General features: G+C 45.2%; 1 protein-coding gene across 9 annotated transcripts in view; it reads left to right on the top strand.

The window, feature by feature from the left end:
- SFT2D1 (SFT2 domain containing 1) overlaps positions 1 to 16,304 on the top strand; it is a 790,079-nt gene that overhangs the window by 539,971 nt on the left and 233,804 nt on the right. For 5 of the 9 annotated variants that reach the window (XR_012243942.1, XM_073627597.1, XM_073627599.1 and 2 more), the window contains one exon: positions 9,937 to 9,995. The exons of the other annotated variants lie outside the window; for them this stretch is intronic. Coding sequence is in view for 4 of the 5 variants with exons in the window: in XM_073627597.1 (XP_073483698.1) it covers positions 9,937 to 9,995 (59 nt within the window). In the remaining variant the exon portion in view is untranslated. The remainder of the gene's footprint in view (positions 1 to 9,936; positions 9,996 to 16,304) is intronic. 9 annotated transcript variants of the gene reach the window in all.

Here is a 16,304-nt window from a genome sequence, read left to right as displayed (position 1 = left end):
ACGGCATGGCCAGGAGCTGGCCGTGGATCGCCACCCCTCTGCCGAGGGACATCACCGACCTTCCCACGCTAGGAAGCACAATACAGGTAGCCAGTGATGCCTTCCGACACTCCTTGGTATCTCTGATGCCTTCCCCTATGATGCCAATCTTGGGTAACCTGGACTTCCCACCCGATCATCAGGGTCCTATTTTTAGGTGTTTGACGGCGGGGGGAGGCGGCTTCACCTCCACGACTTTCTGGGCCCGAACGGCCAACTCACAGCAGAAGCGGGGATGTCGGCTACAGACCCCCTTCTGGACTTTTCGAGTGGTCCCCAACTGCGTAACTTTTTACATCGGTGCACACAGACCCTGGGCATATCACGCCAGCTCACAGAACTGGAACAAATCTGCCACCGCAGAGAACCGATCCGCCACTGTCTATCTCTAATCTACTCCTCCCTGATTTCACCAGCAGAAGGGTTTATCCCCTCCTTCCTTTCTAAGTGGGAAGAGGATTTAGGAGTGTGATTCAATGACTCACAGAGGGAGAAGATTCTACACTTTGCCCAGAAGTCATCCTTGGCCACCAGAGTCGAAGAGACATGCTATAAAATTATGACCCGTTAGTATAGAGTGCCTACTACTCTGCACCGTTTCTTCCCGCAAGTCCCCAGTCTTTGCCGGCATTGTGGTGTGGGAGAGGGAACCATGCTCCACATCTTTTGGGATTGCCCCAAAATCAAACCCTACTGGCTGGAGGTGGCACGCACGATCAAGCACCTGATTGATGTCACTCTGGAGGGGGATCCCGGGGCTTGTTTGCTGCACCTCTCTAAATGACCCATCAAGAAATATAAAGCCTCCCTTACCATCCAGTTATTAAACACCGCCAAGGCATGCATCCCCTTGTGTTGGAGATCGGAGACTCCACCAAAGAAATCCCAGTGGTTTGCCAAGGTGAATGAACTAAGAAACATGGAGGATCTCACTGCCACCTTGTACGGTAGGGAGGAGGCCTTCCGGGAGACATGGCGGCCATGGCAACATTACATCTATTCTGAAGCATACCTCCGAGAGGTTGCACAGTCTGAATAATCCCTGGGGCTCGGGTTACTTCCTAATCGGGGGGGCACTGTCACCGTCTCCATTTTCCTTTCTCCCCCCCTTTTCGCCTCTCTACCCCGCTACCTTCTTACCTACCCCCCCCCCCCTATAGTCCTATACTCCCCCTTTCCTCTCTCCCCTAGTCGTCCCTTCCCCAAATTGCTCCCAGTCGGGCTGGTTTAGTCAGATATTATGAATATCCTGTTTTACATCACCGTCTGTGTCCCATGACTGGGCTCAGCTGGTATTCAGGAGGCAACCCTCCCAATCAGCTGTGAATGTGTTTCTCACTGTATGGCCTTGGTAGCTATATTAGCCTAAGTGGGTTATTAAGATAATAATCTGGAAGCCTCCCCGGTTTAGCACACGGACAGCTCTGTCATACAGCCTCACCCATACATGTATTCTACAGAGTGCATAACCAAGGGAATCGTTATTTGACACTGCTGATATAACATCTAACCCTTTCTGTTTCTGTTACCTTTCTGTTACACGTTTCTGTTATTCTTATATACACTGTCATCTGTTTTTGACTATTAAACTGTACCACCTTGGAAAGAAAGAAAGGAAAAAATACACTAATGAATTAAAAAAAAAAACTAAGCAGTAAAGTTAGCCCATTTTTTTTTCGTCCAAAAATTTTGATTACCTGTTTAAATGTAAGAAATTTTCTGTATCACTTATTACTTAAGACTGCTTTCACACTGGAGCAGGCAGGCGTTGACTGTAAAACGCTGCTAGTTTTAGCGGCGCTTTACCGTCATTTTAGCGGCACTATTCGGCTGCTAGCAGGGCGCTTATAACCCAGCTAGCGCCCAAGGAAGGGGTTGAATGTGTCCGTGAAGCGCCGCTGCTGAATCGCTTTGCAGGCGCGCATTCATTTCAATGGGCAGGAATGGTGGAGGAGCAGTATACACCGCTCCAAAGATGCTGCTTGCAGGACTTTTTTAACATCCTGCCAGCGCATCGCCTCAGTGTGAAATGAAAGCATTCGGGCTTTCACACTGAGACTACAGGGGGGCCATTTTGCAGGCACTTTACAGGCACTATTTTTAGCCCTAAAGCGCCTGAAAAACGCCCCATTGTGAAAGGGGTCTAACTGTTAGATTTTATGAGCTGCAGGGAAAAAAAAAATCGGCTTAACATATCGGCCAAAAAAAATCGGCATCATATATCGGCCATCGGCCGCCGCGATTTCTAAATATTGGCATCGGCCAGAGAAAAACCCATATCGGTCGACCTCTACCCATGATGTACGATAAAGAAAAATTGATTTTTACTACAGCATACCTGTAAAATCCTTTTCTTGGAGTACATCACGGGACACAGAGGTCCCCCTCCCCTATTTTCTGGGATCTTCATTGCTTGCTACAAAAACTGAGGTACTTCCTGTATAGGAGGTGTTAAATGGGGGGAACTTTCTTACTATTGGTTGCCAGTATCCAATCACCTAAAGGTAGCGTATAACCCAGTTATTACTATGGTGCTCTGTGTCCCGTGATGTACTCCAAGAAAAGGATTTTACAGGTAAGCTGTATCTTCCACCCAACAACTTGTCCCAAACTGGGCTGACCCTGGGTATTTGAGGAGGCCTGCCCCCTGCCAATTTCACGTTGGGGATTGGTCAAGGCTCCTCAAAATACCCCAGGCAGCTCCACCTCCCCTGCCCCACCTCCCTTTCCATAACCTTATAGAGAGCTCTGGAAAGAAGAGGGAGGTCTTGGTGATGCTGCCTGTGAGTCACCCAGCGGAAACACTCCCAGCCCAGATCAAACGAAAACAAACAGGCCTTGCTGCCAGCCAGGCCTGCCTAAATTTACCTACACTAACAACTCTCACTCTAGCACCTACACTACTAGAGGGTACTACAATTGCATAAAAATTGGGCGTTGGCTTAAAGGGGTGTGGTTTAATACAGTCTGAGATGACTTACATAGCGCAGAATGTGGTGATGTTAAATAGGGAAGGTAGAGTGCAGAGTGGACGGCGGTGGGTAGTATGTGCAGAACAGGAGTATGGAGTGTATGGCGATGAATAGTATGTGCGGGAGAGGAGTGCGGATTGTATGTCGGTGAGTAGTATGTACAGAAGAAGAGTATGGAGTGTATGGAGGTAGGTATAATGTGCAGGAGGAGTGCAAGGTGTATGGAGGTAGGTAGTATGTGCAGGAGAGGAATGCGGAGTGTACAGGGGTGGATAGTATGTGCAGCATGGTGTCAGTAGGACAGTGGACAGTGTCAGTAGTTCTTTATTTTTATGTTTAATTTTTTTTTTTACAATTTAATTTTTTAGTATTCTTTTTTTTTTCAAAATGCTTTGTTGGGACCAGTGGGTGGTGTCAGTAGAGCAATGGAGAGTGTCAGAGTTTTTTTATTTTTATTATTTTTTTACAATTTTTTTGTACTATTTTTTTTTTTTTTTACAATCATGGGGAGGGGGTTTTATTTTTTCATTTCAAATTATTTTTATTGGTATTTTTTCCAAAACACAAATAATTGCATGAGTACAAAATAAGATAAGATAACTAGGTAGCCCCTTGCAGGTAGGTACTGAACAAGGTGATTTTTTGTTTTTCACAGTGCTTTTGGGGAAAGGGGTGGGGGTATAGGGCAGTGGACGGTGTTATATTCCCTGAGTTGTGAGAGACACAAGACTGATCTGGAGCAACCAATAATTATTTCAGTACTCACTGTACACTCTAACATGCATCCCAGGACAGGCGTATCTTAGTATGCTCCCCTTACCTTGTGTTGCATCATCTCAGTGTCCTCTAAGATGGCTTTCATGCCCCTTGACATCACTCCTGGGTGGAGCCAGCCTTAAAGTGACAGTGTATGCGGAACTCATTCGGTTATAACACCTTCCATCCACCCCCCCAAAAAAGAAAAACAAAACACAGGAGATTCACAGGACTTTACCCGTGTCCAGATGTGGGACCAATCTTCCAGGGACAGCTACAGGAATAAAATGGCATTGGATCACTTTCGGCGGCCCCGTTGAAAGTCTCGTAACTGAAGCTGAAACCGATCAGGGGGGCGACAGTGCTGTTTAGGACGGGCACTCCGTGACTCAGGGCTGGAGGAAACAGGGCTGCCCAGAATGGGCCCCGTTGGGGCCAAGAAGGGCTCTGCTGGCTCAGATTGTGGACAGACCTCTGGACCAGAGCTGGGCGGCTCTGTTGGAGCTGAGTTCCAAAGTTCAGAGTCCCCCCAAACATCAGTCCTGGTGCATCCTGATCCACTGGGTGCAGACCCTTGAGACACTGGTAATTCGGCCGACATCAGGGATTCAGGCAGCTGAGAATGAGGACGCAGTTGGTCTGCATGCCGTCTACAAATGGAACCATCTTCCAGGCAGACCCTATACATCTTGGGTCCTAAAGTCTCTGCAATGATATTGGGAAGCCAACGGGTGTTGGAAGCCCCATAAGGAAGCCTCTTTTAAAGATGATGCCCAAAAAAGCCTGCAAACAGTTTGCAGAAGACAAGCAGACTAAGGACATGGATTCTAGAACCATGTCCTGTGGTCTGATGAGACCAAGATAAACTTATTTGGTTCAGATGGTGTCAAGCGTGTGGTGTGGCAACCAGATGAGGAGTACAAAGACGTGGTATGACCGCAAAGCTTGAACCCGCGAGTTTGCCGAGAGCCAACAGGTCCTCATGATAGTCCCAAATCCCCAAAACAAATCACAATCTACATGGGAGGGACCCTTTTGAATCATCAAGAAGTTAAATGGAACCAACTATGTTCTCGCGCCGGATGATCGGGGGAAGCGGCAAAAGACTGTGCACGTCAATATGATCAAGGAATACCATGACATAAACCTTCCCGTCCTGGCGGTCTGCCTCCTACCCTCTAAAGAAGATAACAAAGTTGTGTTTGATCCCCTGGAGGTAGCGCACCACTTGGCTGATGTGCACCAGGTACCCTTGGGCCACCAGCTCAGCCAGGTACAGCAGGTGTCCATGAAGACCGTTGTGCACCACCGCAGTCCCAACTTTTCCTCTCGTCCCTGAAGGACAACCCTCACCACTCATGTGGAAACCTTACAAACCCAACCCATCCAACAAGCCCCTTACCAAGTTCCAGAAGCCATCTGGAACACCATAAAACAAAAACTGAACGAAATGTTGGGCCTGGGAATTATCCAACCCTCCCAGAGCCCCTGGGCCTCACCTGTTGTTCTTGTACCCAAGAAAAGATAGCACCATTCGATTTAGTGTCGACTACCGAGGTCTCAATGACCACATTGTTAGCGGCGCCTACCCGATGCCCCGTACAGATGCCCTGCTGGACCGTCTGGCTGGGGGCCACTATGTCACTACGCTGGAGTGTGTTGGCGGCCCTGGAAGTAGCTGGCATCCTCCAGTGGGCAGAACGCTCCATTCCGGCCATCTCCATCATTCACAATCCAGGAGTGGAAAACTGGCAGGTGGATTACCTCAGTCGACAGGTGTTGGACCACGGGGAGTGGTCCCTTCACTGGGACGTGTTTCATCAGACATGTCTCTGATGGGGCACTCCCGAGGCAGATCTGTTGGTGTCCCAGCTCAACAGGAAGGTACCGAGGTTTGTGGCCAGGTCATGGGATCCTTTGGCAGACGCCACAGATGCTCTGGTAGCCCCATGGGGCCAGTATCGTCTCATCTACGTCTTTCCTCCTCTCAAGCTTCTGCCCAGGATTGAAGGGATTCAGGTCATTCTAGTGGCCCCGGACTGGCCTCGTCGGTCTTGGTACACCGACCTGGTGCGCCTGGTCACCGACGCCCCTTGGTGGCTGCCTCTCAGGGAGGATCTACAGTCCCAAGGGCTGATTTTCCATCCTGCTTTACAGTCGCAGGCTTTGATGACCTGGCTGTTATAAGCCAGGTGTTGACGGATAGAGGTTTGCCTGCGTCGGTGGTCCCGACACTGCTAAAATCTAAGAAGTCTACCGCCAGGAAGATCTACCACCGGACGTGGAAAGCGTACATTTTATGGTGCGAGTCGATTGGAATTCACCCTCGTTCCTGTTCGGTGGCTCGGACTTTGACCTTTCTTCCACAGGGAGCTGACAGACTCACCAGGGACAGAGGCTTTTGGAGGGGAATGAATGCTAGCCTCTTGCCTACCGACTATGGGCCCTGGAATTTGAGGGAGCTACAAGCATTTAGGAAGATATTCTGTTATGTAATGCAAAAGGACATTATTACGGAGGCCATGATGGTCTCTGCCAGCTTGGGACTCGGGACAGATATATGTGAAAAGGAATGCTGATTAATGAGATCTGGAAAGCCCGGGTCTTTCACCCAATAGTTTATTGTGCTCATTAACACACCTTTGTCTCCTAGCAAACTATTGGGGGATGTGTTTCTACTTATGTGTATTGTAAGTTGGGAGTAAAGAGAGGGCAAGTCTACCCTGAAAGGTCATATCTCTGAGTCACCTAGTCTGGGTAAATGATTTAGATAACTAGCTCATGTTAATCAGGTTTCTGGTTACAGTTTGTGTTGTCAGCCTCCTGTATATATTTGTGTGTCATCTCAAATAAATCAGTTTAGTCCATGTTCAGCAACCAAATGAGTATTGCCTTGTTTGTTGTTGGGAGCGGTTGGAATATCTGATATCTATATTGAGACTGGGAGGAATCGGTATATGAGGAATCAGTATATGACAAAAGCACTCAAGCGCAGTGTGGGACGTTTTCGTTACAGGCGTGTCGAGCAGAAATTGGCTTTGAATACCATCAAGGGCCAGGTGTTGGCCTTGGCGGTCTTCTTTCAGCGTTCCTCCTCTGCGACCATTTCTAGATGGATCAGACAGATGGTGACTCAGGCCTATTCTGTCAGGGGTCAGGTTCCTCCTTTCCCTGTTAAAATGCACTCTACTCAGGCTCTTAGTGCTTCTTGTGCCTTCGTCATCAGGCGTCAGTGGCGCAAGTTTTCAAGGCGACCACCTGGTCGTTGGTGCACACTTTCACTAAATTCTACAAAGTGGATGTACTGGCATCTGCAGATGCTTCTTTTGGTCGCAAGGTTTTGCAGGCTGCTGTTTAGAGGGTCTGTCCCTCTTGAGGGTGTTTTTTTTTTCCAGATTGGGCTCCCGCTCTAGTTTAGCTCCTGTTACCTGGTTGGCTCTAGTTTTAGCCTTGGAATTTTTTATTTTTTTGGTTGTCCCACCCCTCATGTTTTGGCACTGCTTTGGGTCAGGCCTGTGGTTCTGAATAAGGAAGCGCTGTGCCTGTCAGTGAACGAAAGAGGAAATGGTAGGTTGGAAGTCCGCGCTTAGGAGAATTATAAGGGCTGCAGCCTCCCCCTAATTAATTCCCACTCCCAATATGCATTATGCTATGCAGCCATAAAGAGCTTTTTTAACTACCATCTAAACCATATATACATCTGCTTGTAATTTTTGCTTATCATATGAACCATATATGTATCTGCTAGTATGAAATCTGTTTATCATTTGTAACCCTTTGGGGTCTGATACATGATAAACATAGGGTCCCAGGAAGTCCTGGATCACTTTATTAGAATTTGTGCACGTTAACACTTTACTTGCTGGCAAGGTTTATTACGCCTTCATTTATTTTTATTTTTTACTACTGATGTTATTAGCCCCACTTAGGGGGTGTTACACTGTCACCAAAAATTTCACTGTAGTATTTTTTGGTATTCGGGAAATTGACCACTTAATATCTCACGTGTCACCTACACAGGACCTAGCCTTTATACATCAGAGGATTTACATTTTTTATATTTTTCAATTAATTGTAATTCAATTCATATATTTATTTATTATTTTTTATTATTTTTCACTATTGCTGATATTAGCCCCACTTAGGGGGTGTTAACTGTCACCCAATTTTTTATGCATGTAGGGAATGTTCACTTAATAATTCACGTGTTGTTCACACGGGACTTACCTTTACACACTACAGAGGATTTTCATTTTCAACCTAATCGTTGTATAAATTATAATTTATGGTAATTAACTTATCTTGCGGATGTGGTATACTCTGCTTATCCAGTAAACATCATTTAAACAGGGCAGCGCCAATTTCCCCAATTTCTTTGTCATTTATGGAAAGAGGAAATGGGATTTTTGGCTTACCATAAAATCCATTTCTCTGAGTTCATTGGCAGACACAGCACCCACCCCTCTATGGAGTTTTGATACTTCTGACACTGCTTGTTACTAAACTGAAGGCCTATAGCAGAGAAGGGACTGCCCATAGGCGTAGCCAAGTCTTTTTTTCTGCCTAGTGTCCTACTCCCATAGGGGGTGATCTAACCCTATGGTTCTGAATAAGGAAGTGCTGTGTCTGTCAATGAACTCAGAGAAATGGATTGTCAAGAATCCAATTTTTTTGGCCTAAAAGTAAAACGCTGTGTGGCAGAAAACTAACACTGCACATCACCCTGAACACACCATCCCCACCGTGAAACATGGTGGTTGCAGTATCATGTTGTGGGGATGCTTTTCTTCAGCAGGGACAGAAAAAAAGATGGATGGACCCAAATACAGGACAATCTTAGAAGGAAACCTGTTAGAGTCTGCAAAAGACTTGAGACTGGGGCGGAGGTTCACCTTCCAGCAGGACAACAACCCTAAACATACAGCCGGAGCTACAAAGGAATGATTTAGATCAAAGCATATTCATGTGTTAGATTGGCCCAAAGTCCAAACCTAAATCCAATTGAGAATCTGTGGCAAGACTTGAAAATTGCTGATGTTCTCCATCCAATCTGACAGAGCTTGAGCTATTTTGCAAAGAAGAATGGGCAAAAATGTCACTCTCTCTAGATGTGCAAAACTGATAGAATCATCCCCAAAAAGACTTGGAGCTGTAATTGCAGTGAAAGGTGGTTCTACAAAGTATTGACTCAGGGATGCTGAATACAAATGCACTCCACACTTTTCAGATATTTGTGAAAAATTTGAAGACCGTTTATCATTTTCCTTCCACTTCACAATTATGTTCCACTTTGTGTTGATCTATCACAAAAAAAAAAAAAAAACTATAATACATTTACGTTTTTGGTTGTAACATGGCAAAATGTGGAAAATGTCAAGGGGTATGAATACTTTTTCAAGGCACTGTATATCTGTGTTTACTTACCTCTTCAAAGCCCTAAGTCCTGTGGCTTTTTCCTGCTCCGTTCTTCTGTTATCAGCATGATAACTTCTGACAAGTTCTCCGTCAACTGATATAAAACCAGGCTGAATTTTGTGTCGGGGTAGATGCAAAGAAATAGATTACAGACAGCTGGTCTATTCACAGCACAGCTCTGCATTGTTTTTTCCTTTTTCCGTTTATGTGGAGAGGGGGTGTGTGCCTTTCCTCCAATCAGCTGTGTCACAGTGTATGGAAAGAATCCACACCCACAGGTGAATCAGGAAGAGAAAATTCTAACAGAACGAGCACTTTCTAGACAGTATATAAAGCTGAAGACAGCAGATATACATGTAAAACTTATGTAGGGATATTTTTTTTCATCCCTGTGTATCATCTGAGGCTGTTCAATTCACTGGGTATATGTGAGGGTTTACATCCACTTTAAGTAGTGGAAGTGTATGGATTATTTTTGGACTTTAGTGTCACTTTAGGACTTAAACTGAAAATTAAATCATAGCCACTGATACAGAAATCAAGAACTCCTAAGTTTGTCAGATTCAATTTCTTCTAATAACCTTTGACATTAGTGCTTTGAAACGAGATTACAGTGCTTTCTCATGGTCAGTGGACTGTAAACTTGCTGTTATTTCCATTCAGCTTTTCCCTACCTCACAACTTCCCTTGCAATAGTTTCATGTGTCTAATGCAACCAAGAATTGTGTTTTAATGTTTTTTATTTTATTTTTAGTGGCAAAAGAAAGGTCTGGCATTCCTCTTCTGTATCTTGCAGTTCCTGGCAATGACATGGCAAGTATCTGTATCTTCCATTTGACTAAAATTTTGTTCTAAAGTTTGATTTGGAGCTTACTGTTTACCCCAGCATTTCTTAACCGGGGTGCCATGGTTCCGTGGCAAAATTACCAAAAACTTCCTCAAGTAAGCAGGCATCTAGTTAAAGATTGTTCTTGCCACCAGCTAAGCCTTTTTTTTTAATACAGCGGTCGCTGTCCGCTGTCTCAAACATGCATGCAGCTGCCACAGGCAAGCAGAAAGCTGTGGGCTGCCTGCCAGCCGATGACATCTGTTGCTAAGGGCCATTCGGTTGCATAGCTTTCTGGGATGCGCTCTGGTGTTTTCTGGGATGTGATGCTTCTGTCAGTGTAGCTGGGGAGACACATGCAGTGTGAGAGGGGTGAGGAGGCAAAGCATTGTGGCTACAGCATGTGTACAACCCTGGCTGCTGCCTTTGCAGGTAAAGGGAGAGTAGTTGGGGGGTGGAAAAATGTGGTAAGGCCACATTGCTTTACCATCCCCCAACCTCTTGTGTGAATGAGCTTTAGGCTAGGTTCACACTATTGTGGCTCTGCGAGCCACGTTTGCTTGGGCACAACTCGTTCATTTGAGTGGGCTGCTGTGCCTGCATTTAACCCTTTCACTGCCAGGTCCTCACTGCTTCCACCTGGCCAGGTCTGTACGCTGCATGGACCTCAGTCCTCCGTCAGCTATAAGCTCATGGTCAGCTTTATAGCCAAACTGTTCAGCAGAGACGCTGCTGAACAAATCAAATCAATAGCTCTGATTAGCGGTTACCAAGCCGCTGATCAGAGCTATTCACCTAAAAAGATACCCCCCCGCCACCGCTTCTTTGCCTCTTTTCCGTTGCTTCCTCTCCTACACTTCTCCTGCTGCACTACACTTAACATGCCTCCCTTACCCTCCCTAACTGTCCCCTTCCTCCACCACCAATCCCCCTATCGCCGATTCTCAGCTCAGCCTTGTTAACCCCCCTTGCCAGCATGGATCCCTTGTGGATCCGATGCAATTGCCAGCTTCCCACTGCGGCCTCTCCCGCTGGCAATTGCATTAAAAAAAATTGTTAAAAATGCCTCCACCCTTCAGTGTCCCCCCCATGTAGCTTTGCTGGCCAGCATTCCCTTAACCCGCTGCAGCTGCTGCCCAGGAGCTCAGTAACCTTCAGGATGGAGAGCAGGGAGGGGTTATTACACATGTGTTTACCAGCCCCTATTCTTTCAAGAATGATCAATAGCGATCACTCTGTTCATTCATCTCTGACACAGAGTAAACAGTGTGTGTCTCTATACCAGTGTTTCTCAACTCCAGTCCTCAAGGCGCACCAACAGGTCATGTTTTCAGGATTTCCCTCAGATGAAACGGCTGTGGTAATTACTAAGGCAATGAAACTGATCAAATCACCTGTGCAAAATAGTGGAAATCCTGAAAACATGACCTGTTGGTGCGCCTTGAGGACTGGAGTTGAGAAACACTGCTCTATACAGAATTCCATGTCATTCATTACAGTGCAGGTCAGGATGCAGAGAAAGGGACTGTCTTCAGTCCCTTTTCTCTGTCTCAGAAAAGAGACATTAGGGGTCTGTTTAGACCCCTGATGTCTCTCCAAACCCAAAATGTAACAAATTATTTAAAGTAAATAAATACAATTGTAAAAAAAGAATAAAAATAAATAAAAAACATTAAAAACAAAAAGGCCCTTCACATGGCCTGTCCGATCAGGTCCTCCTGTCAGTTTTTCAGGCAGGCCTGATTGGACCCTCCTGTCTCCCCTATGGAGCGGCGGATGTCAGCGATGACATGTCCGCTGACATCAGACGCTATCTGATCCAGATTGCTAGTTGTCCTATTTTCCATCCGTCTCGCAGATCGAATATAAACGGACAGGCGGTCCGTTTTCGCTCAATTTCCTCATAGAATAGAGCGGGACTGTGTCCGCCCCCGTTCTGCACATTGAGCGAAGATGGACGTGTCATTTGCCTGCTCAGTGGGGATCAGCGGCGCGTGAAAGGGGCCTAAGGGTAAATTTAGACAAATCTCTAATCGTCTAAATCTCCCTCGCCTCTGAAGCACGAGCCGAACACGGATGGCTACTGACAGGCAGTGTGATGCAACGCCTCTTCACCACCTGTTTTAACCCTCTTTTTGGCAACAAATGCGCTGCATCCGCAAGCATTGCAAGCAGCTGTGGGGCGTTTGCGGCGCTTCCCTATTGACCTGAATGTGTAGCATCCGGAAGGAGGCATCACTACAAGTCAGGTCAACTTTGCCGTGGACACGAAGCATTGCGCCCACAGCATGTAACCGCCTTTTGCAGCTTAAAGTGGAGTTCCACCCAAAAGTGGAACTTCCACTCATCGGATTCCTCCCCCCCTCCGGTGTCACAGTTGGCACCTTTCAGGGGGGAGGGGGGTGCAGATACCTGTATATTACAGGTATCTGTACCCACTTCCGGCATAGATAGCCGCAGAATCTGCGGTTATTTACGCCACTTCCTGTTCCCTCCCGCTGTCTGCTGGGAAACACACGGGTCCCAGAGACAGCAGGGACCATCTGTATTGCGCTGCGCGACTCGCGCATGCACAGTAGGGAACCGGGAAGTGAAGCCGCAAGCCTTCACTTCCTGATTCCCTTACCGAAGATGGAGGCAGCAGCACCCGAGGACCGAGAGACGGTTCGGCCTCGGGTGCCGACATCGCGGGCACCCTGGACAGGTAAGTGTCCATGTTTTAAAAGTCAGCAGCTGCAGTATTTGTAGCTGCTGACTTTTAAAAAAAAAAATTTTGGTGGAGCTCCGCTTTAAGGGGTGGCGGGTGGATAAACACAGCTCAACCGCACATTTTTGCTGCCCCCCCAAACACAAGTGTAAACAAGGCCTAAAGCCTCATTAATACAGGGCATACTACAGCCAGGCAGTGTTTAGATGCACAGGTGTTCGTGCATCCACATGCAGGCCATCCCAGCAGCATCTGCATGGGAATGTGCAGGTGTTCGTGCATTCCTGTGCAGGCAGTCCCATCCATGTAAGTTGGGATGCAGCAGCTGCATGGACACAGCCACTAATCCCAACTTGACATCCATGTTGGTTGCATGTCCCCGAACTCACACTGTCTGCTTTGGGGCCATGCACCTACACATATGTCAGACCTGTCCATGCAGCCGCTCCGTCCAAGCTGACATAAATAGAACTGCCTACACAGGGATGCACAGAATACCTGTGCGTCCCTGTGCAGGTAAACAAGGCCCTCCCTCAACGTACGCTTTAGTATACCCTATGTGAATGAGGCCTTAGTAGGAATTTAGCAAGAGTTTTGTAAGTTATACTGTGTTTGTGTGCAAATAAGGATTTTAGTGTTTTTTCCGTAAAAATAGCAATTTGATAAACATTTGCGTGGCCTTAACAATCAGTATGACCATATTTTTATTCCCCCTTTCATGTGCTTTCAGAAAATATATGGTTTTGGGGGTCTTTTGCAAACTCTGAAAGCTTTAAGGGAAAAATGAAAACCTCCAGATTTTTAGAGAAATTTGATTACTTAGATCTTTTGCATACGTTGGATTTTCTGCATTTTACCAAAAAGGCACAATTTAAAATTTACAAATATTTGTTATTTATGAACTCAATACAGGTTTAGCTTTTATATTTAGTAGGAATTTAGCTTGAATTTTGTAAAAATTGCTGTTTGTATCTGCTAGTAATGATATTTGTAGCGAAAATATTGATTTGATAAACATCTGCGCAAATATGATGAGACCTTAAAAATCAGTGGCACCTTCTTTTTATTCTACTGATCTTTTATAAACTCTGAAAGCTATAAGTGAAAAATTAAAAACTCCAGATTTTTTGAGAAATGTTTGCGTATGTTCGATTTTCACCATTTTGAAAAAAGGCGCCATTTTAAATTTACAAGTATTTGTTATATATGAACTCAATACAGGTTTAGCTTATATATTTAGTAGTAGGAATTCTGTAAAATTTACTGTGTTTGTATCTGCTAATAATGATTTTAGTGTATTTTTAGCGAAAATATTGTTTTGATAAACATTTGCGCAAATATCTCAGGGCCTTAAAAATCAATAGCACCTTCTTTTTATTCTACTGGTCATGTGCTTTCAGAAAATGTATGGTTTTGGGGGGGGGGGGGGGGGGGGGTCTTTTACACAATATGAAAACCTTCAGATTTTTAGAGAAATTTGGATAGTTACAATTTGTGTGTGTTTTCGAGTTTCACCATTTCGCAAAAATGCGCAATTTAAAATTTACAAATATTTGTTATTTAATTACTCAACACAGGTTAAGCTTTTATATTTAGTAGAAATTCTGTAAAATTTGCATGTTTTTATCTGTTAATGATTTTATTGTATTTTTAGCATAAATATTGTTTTGATAAACATTTGCACAACAATCGCAGGGCCTTAAAAATCAGTAGCACCTTCTTTTTATTCTATTGGTCATGTGCTTTCAGAAAATGTATGGTTTTTGGGGGGGTCTTTTACACACTGTAAAAGATGTAATGACCTGTACACACGATCGGTTTTGCCGTCAGAATAAACTCCGAAGGTTTCTCCGATGGAATTCCATTCAAGCGGTCTTGCCTACACACGGTCAAACCAAAGTCTGACCGTCCAGAACGAGGTGACGTACAGCACGTACGACGGGACTAGAAAAAGGAAGTGCAATAGCCAGCGCGCCACCCTTTGGGCTACTTTTGCTAATCTCGTGTTTATCTCTTGTTAGTAGAAGTTTGATGAGAGACTATTCACGCTTTTCAGCTTTCATGCTTTTCAGTCCGTTACTGCTCTTCAGTTTGTACTTGTGGGTTTGTATCTGTTTTTTCAGTGTGTTCTTGTCCGCTCGTTTCTGATTTTCAGCTCGCTATTCACAGGCCTTGCTGTTCTTCAATGCATTCTGTTAGTGCGTTCTGACCAACCAACTGCTTTGAAGCCGTGTTGCATGTACATACTCGTCGTAGAGTTCATGCTGTGTGGAGGCTTGGTGTTGGGGTGCATTCTTTGACCCAAGTCCATGAACAGGGTGGGGAAGGAGTTCATGGACCAAGAATTGGTTACTCCAGCGTGCCTTTGTTTTGTGAGATCCAGGAGAATAATCCAGGAGAATAATCCTGATGATTTCAGGAACTTTCTCAGGATGATGGACCCCATTTTTCACCATCTGTTGGCTTTGCAGACCCCTTTTATTAGCAGGCAGGATACCTGCATGCGGCAAGCCATCACTCCAGAGCAGAGGCTAGTTGCCACGTTGTGGTATTTGGCAACTGGGAGAAGCCTGCAGGACCTCAAGTTCTCAACAGGCATCTCCACCCAAGATCTGGGGATCATTATCCCAGAGACCTGTTCTACTATTATTCAGGTCCTGCAGAAGGACTATATTAAGGTAAGTTTTCTCTTTTAACATCACATTCTATGTATTTAATGCTTGCTAATGTTTTGTATTTCTTTCATCATTCCCTAATTGCCATGATTGTAATATGCATTAAATGTCCTCTTTGTCCTCATGCATTCTGTAATCTTTTAATGCTCCTTTTTTTTGGCCTACATGCATATTTTTCTTCACTAACCTCCCTAGCATGCTATCCTGGGCCCATATACACCTAGCCTAGTCACTTAACAATGTATTTTGTCAGCTCCATTGTAGTGCTTTACCCCAAACACCCACTAAAATGTTTACAAATGTTATTGTTGTCCTTAAACTCAGGCAGAGTGCCAGAGGCTTTTTTTGGGGTGCCCAAACTCATCTCAAACACTACCCCCCCCCTAAAATTTTTACAATGGGCCATCAGAGTGGGGATTAATCTGATAAGTGGGCCTGATATTTTTGTCTTTAAATACTCCTTAAAATTAAATTTATAATGATGTTGGCCAAGAATGTTTGTGTCTAATCTGTTTGCAATGTTATGTGTAAAAGTACTAATATTTTTTTTTCTGTTTTGACTCCACAGTTTCCTTCAATGCCACAGGAATGGCAGATTGTGGCCTCCCATTTTGCCGACCGTTGGGGCTTTACCAACTGTGGAGGGGCTATAGATAGGAAGCACATCCACATTGTGTCACTACCCCATTCGGGGTTCATACTATTTTAACTATAAGGGGTTTCATAGTATCGTGTTAATGGCGGTGGTGTCGGCACAATATGTGTTCCTCTATGTGGACGTGGGGAAGAATGGCCGGATGTCAGATGGAGAAGTCTTCACCCAGACGGAGTTTTACCAACGGCTCCAGAGTGGTGGCTGAGATTGCCATCTGATGCGGACAATGTTGATGAACTCCCGTTCGTCTTCCTTTCTG

This window comes from Aquarana catesbeiana, linkage group LG04 (assembly GCF_042186555.1).
Source record: "Aquarana catesbeiana isolate 2022-GZ linkage group LG04, ASM4218655v1, whole genome shotgun sequence".
NCBI lineage: Eukaryota > Metazoa > Chordata > Amphibia > Anura > Ranidae > Aquarana > Aquarana catesbeiana.
This window is presented reverse-complemented; position numbering and strand designations above follow the sequence as displayed.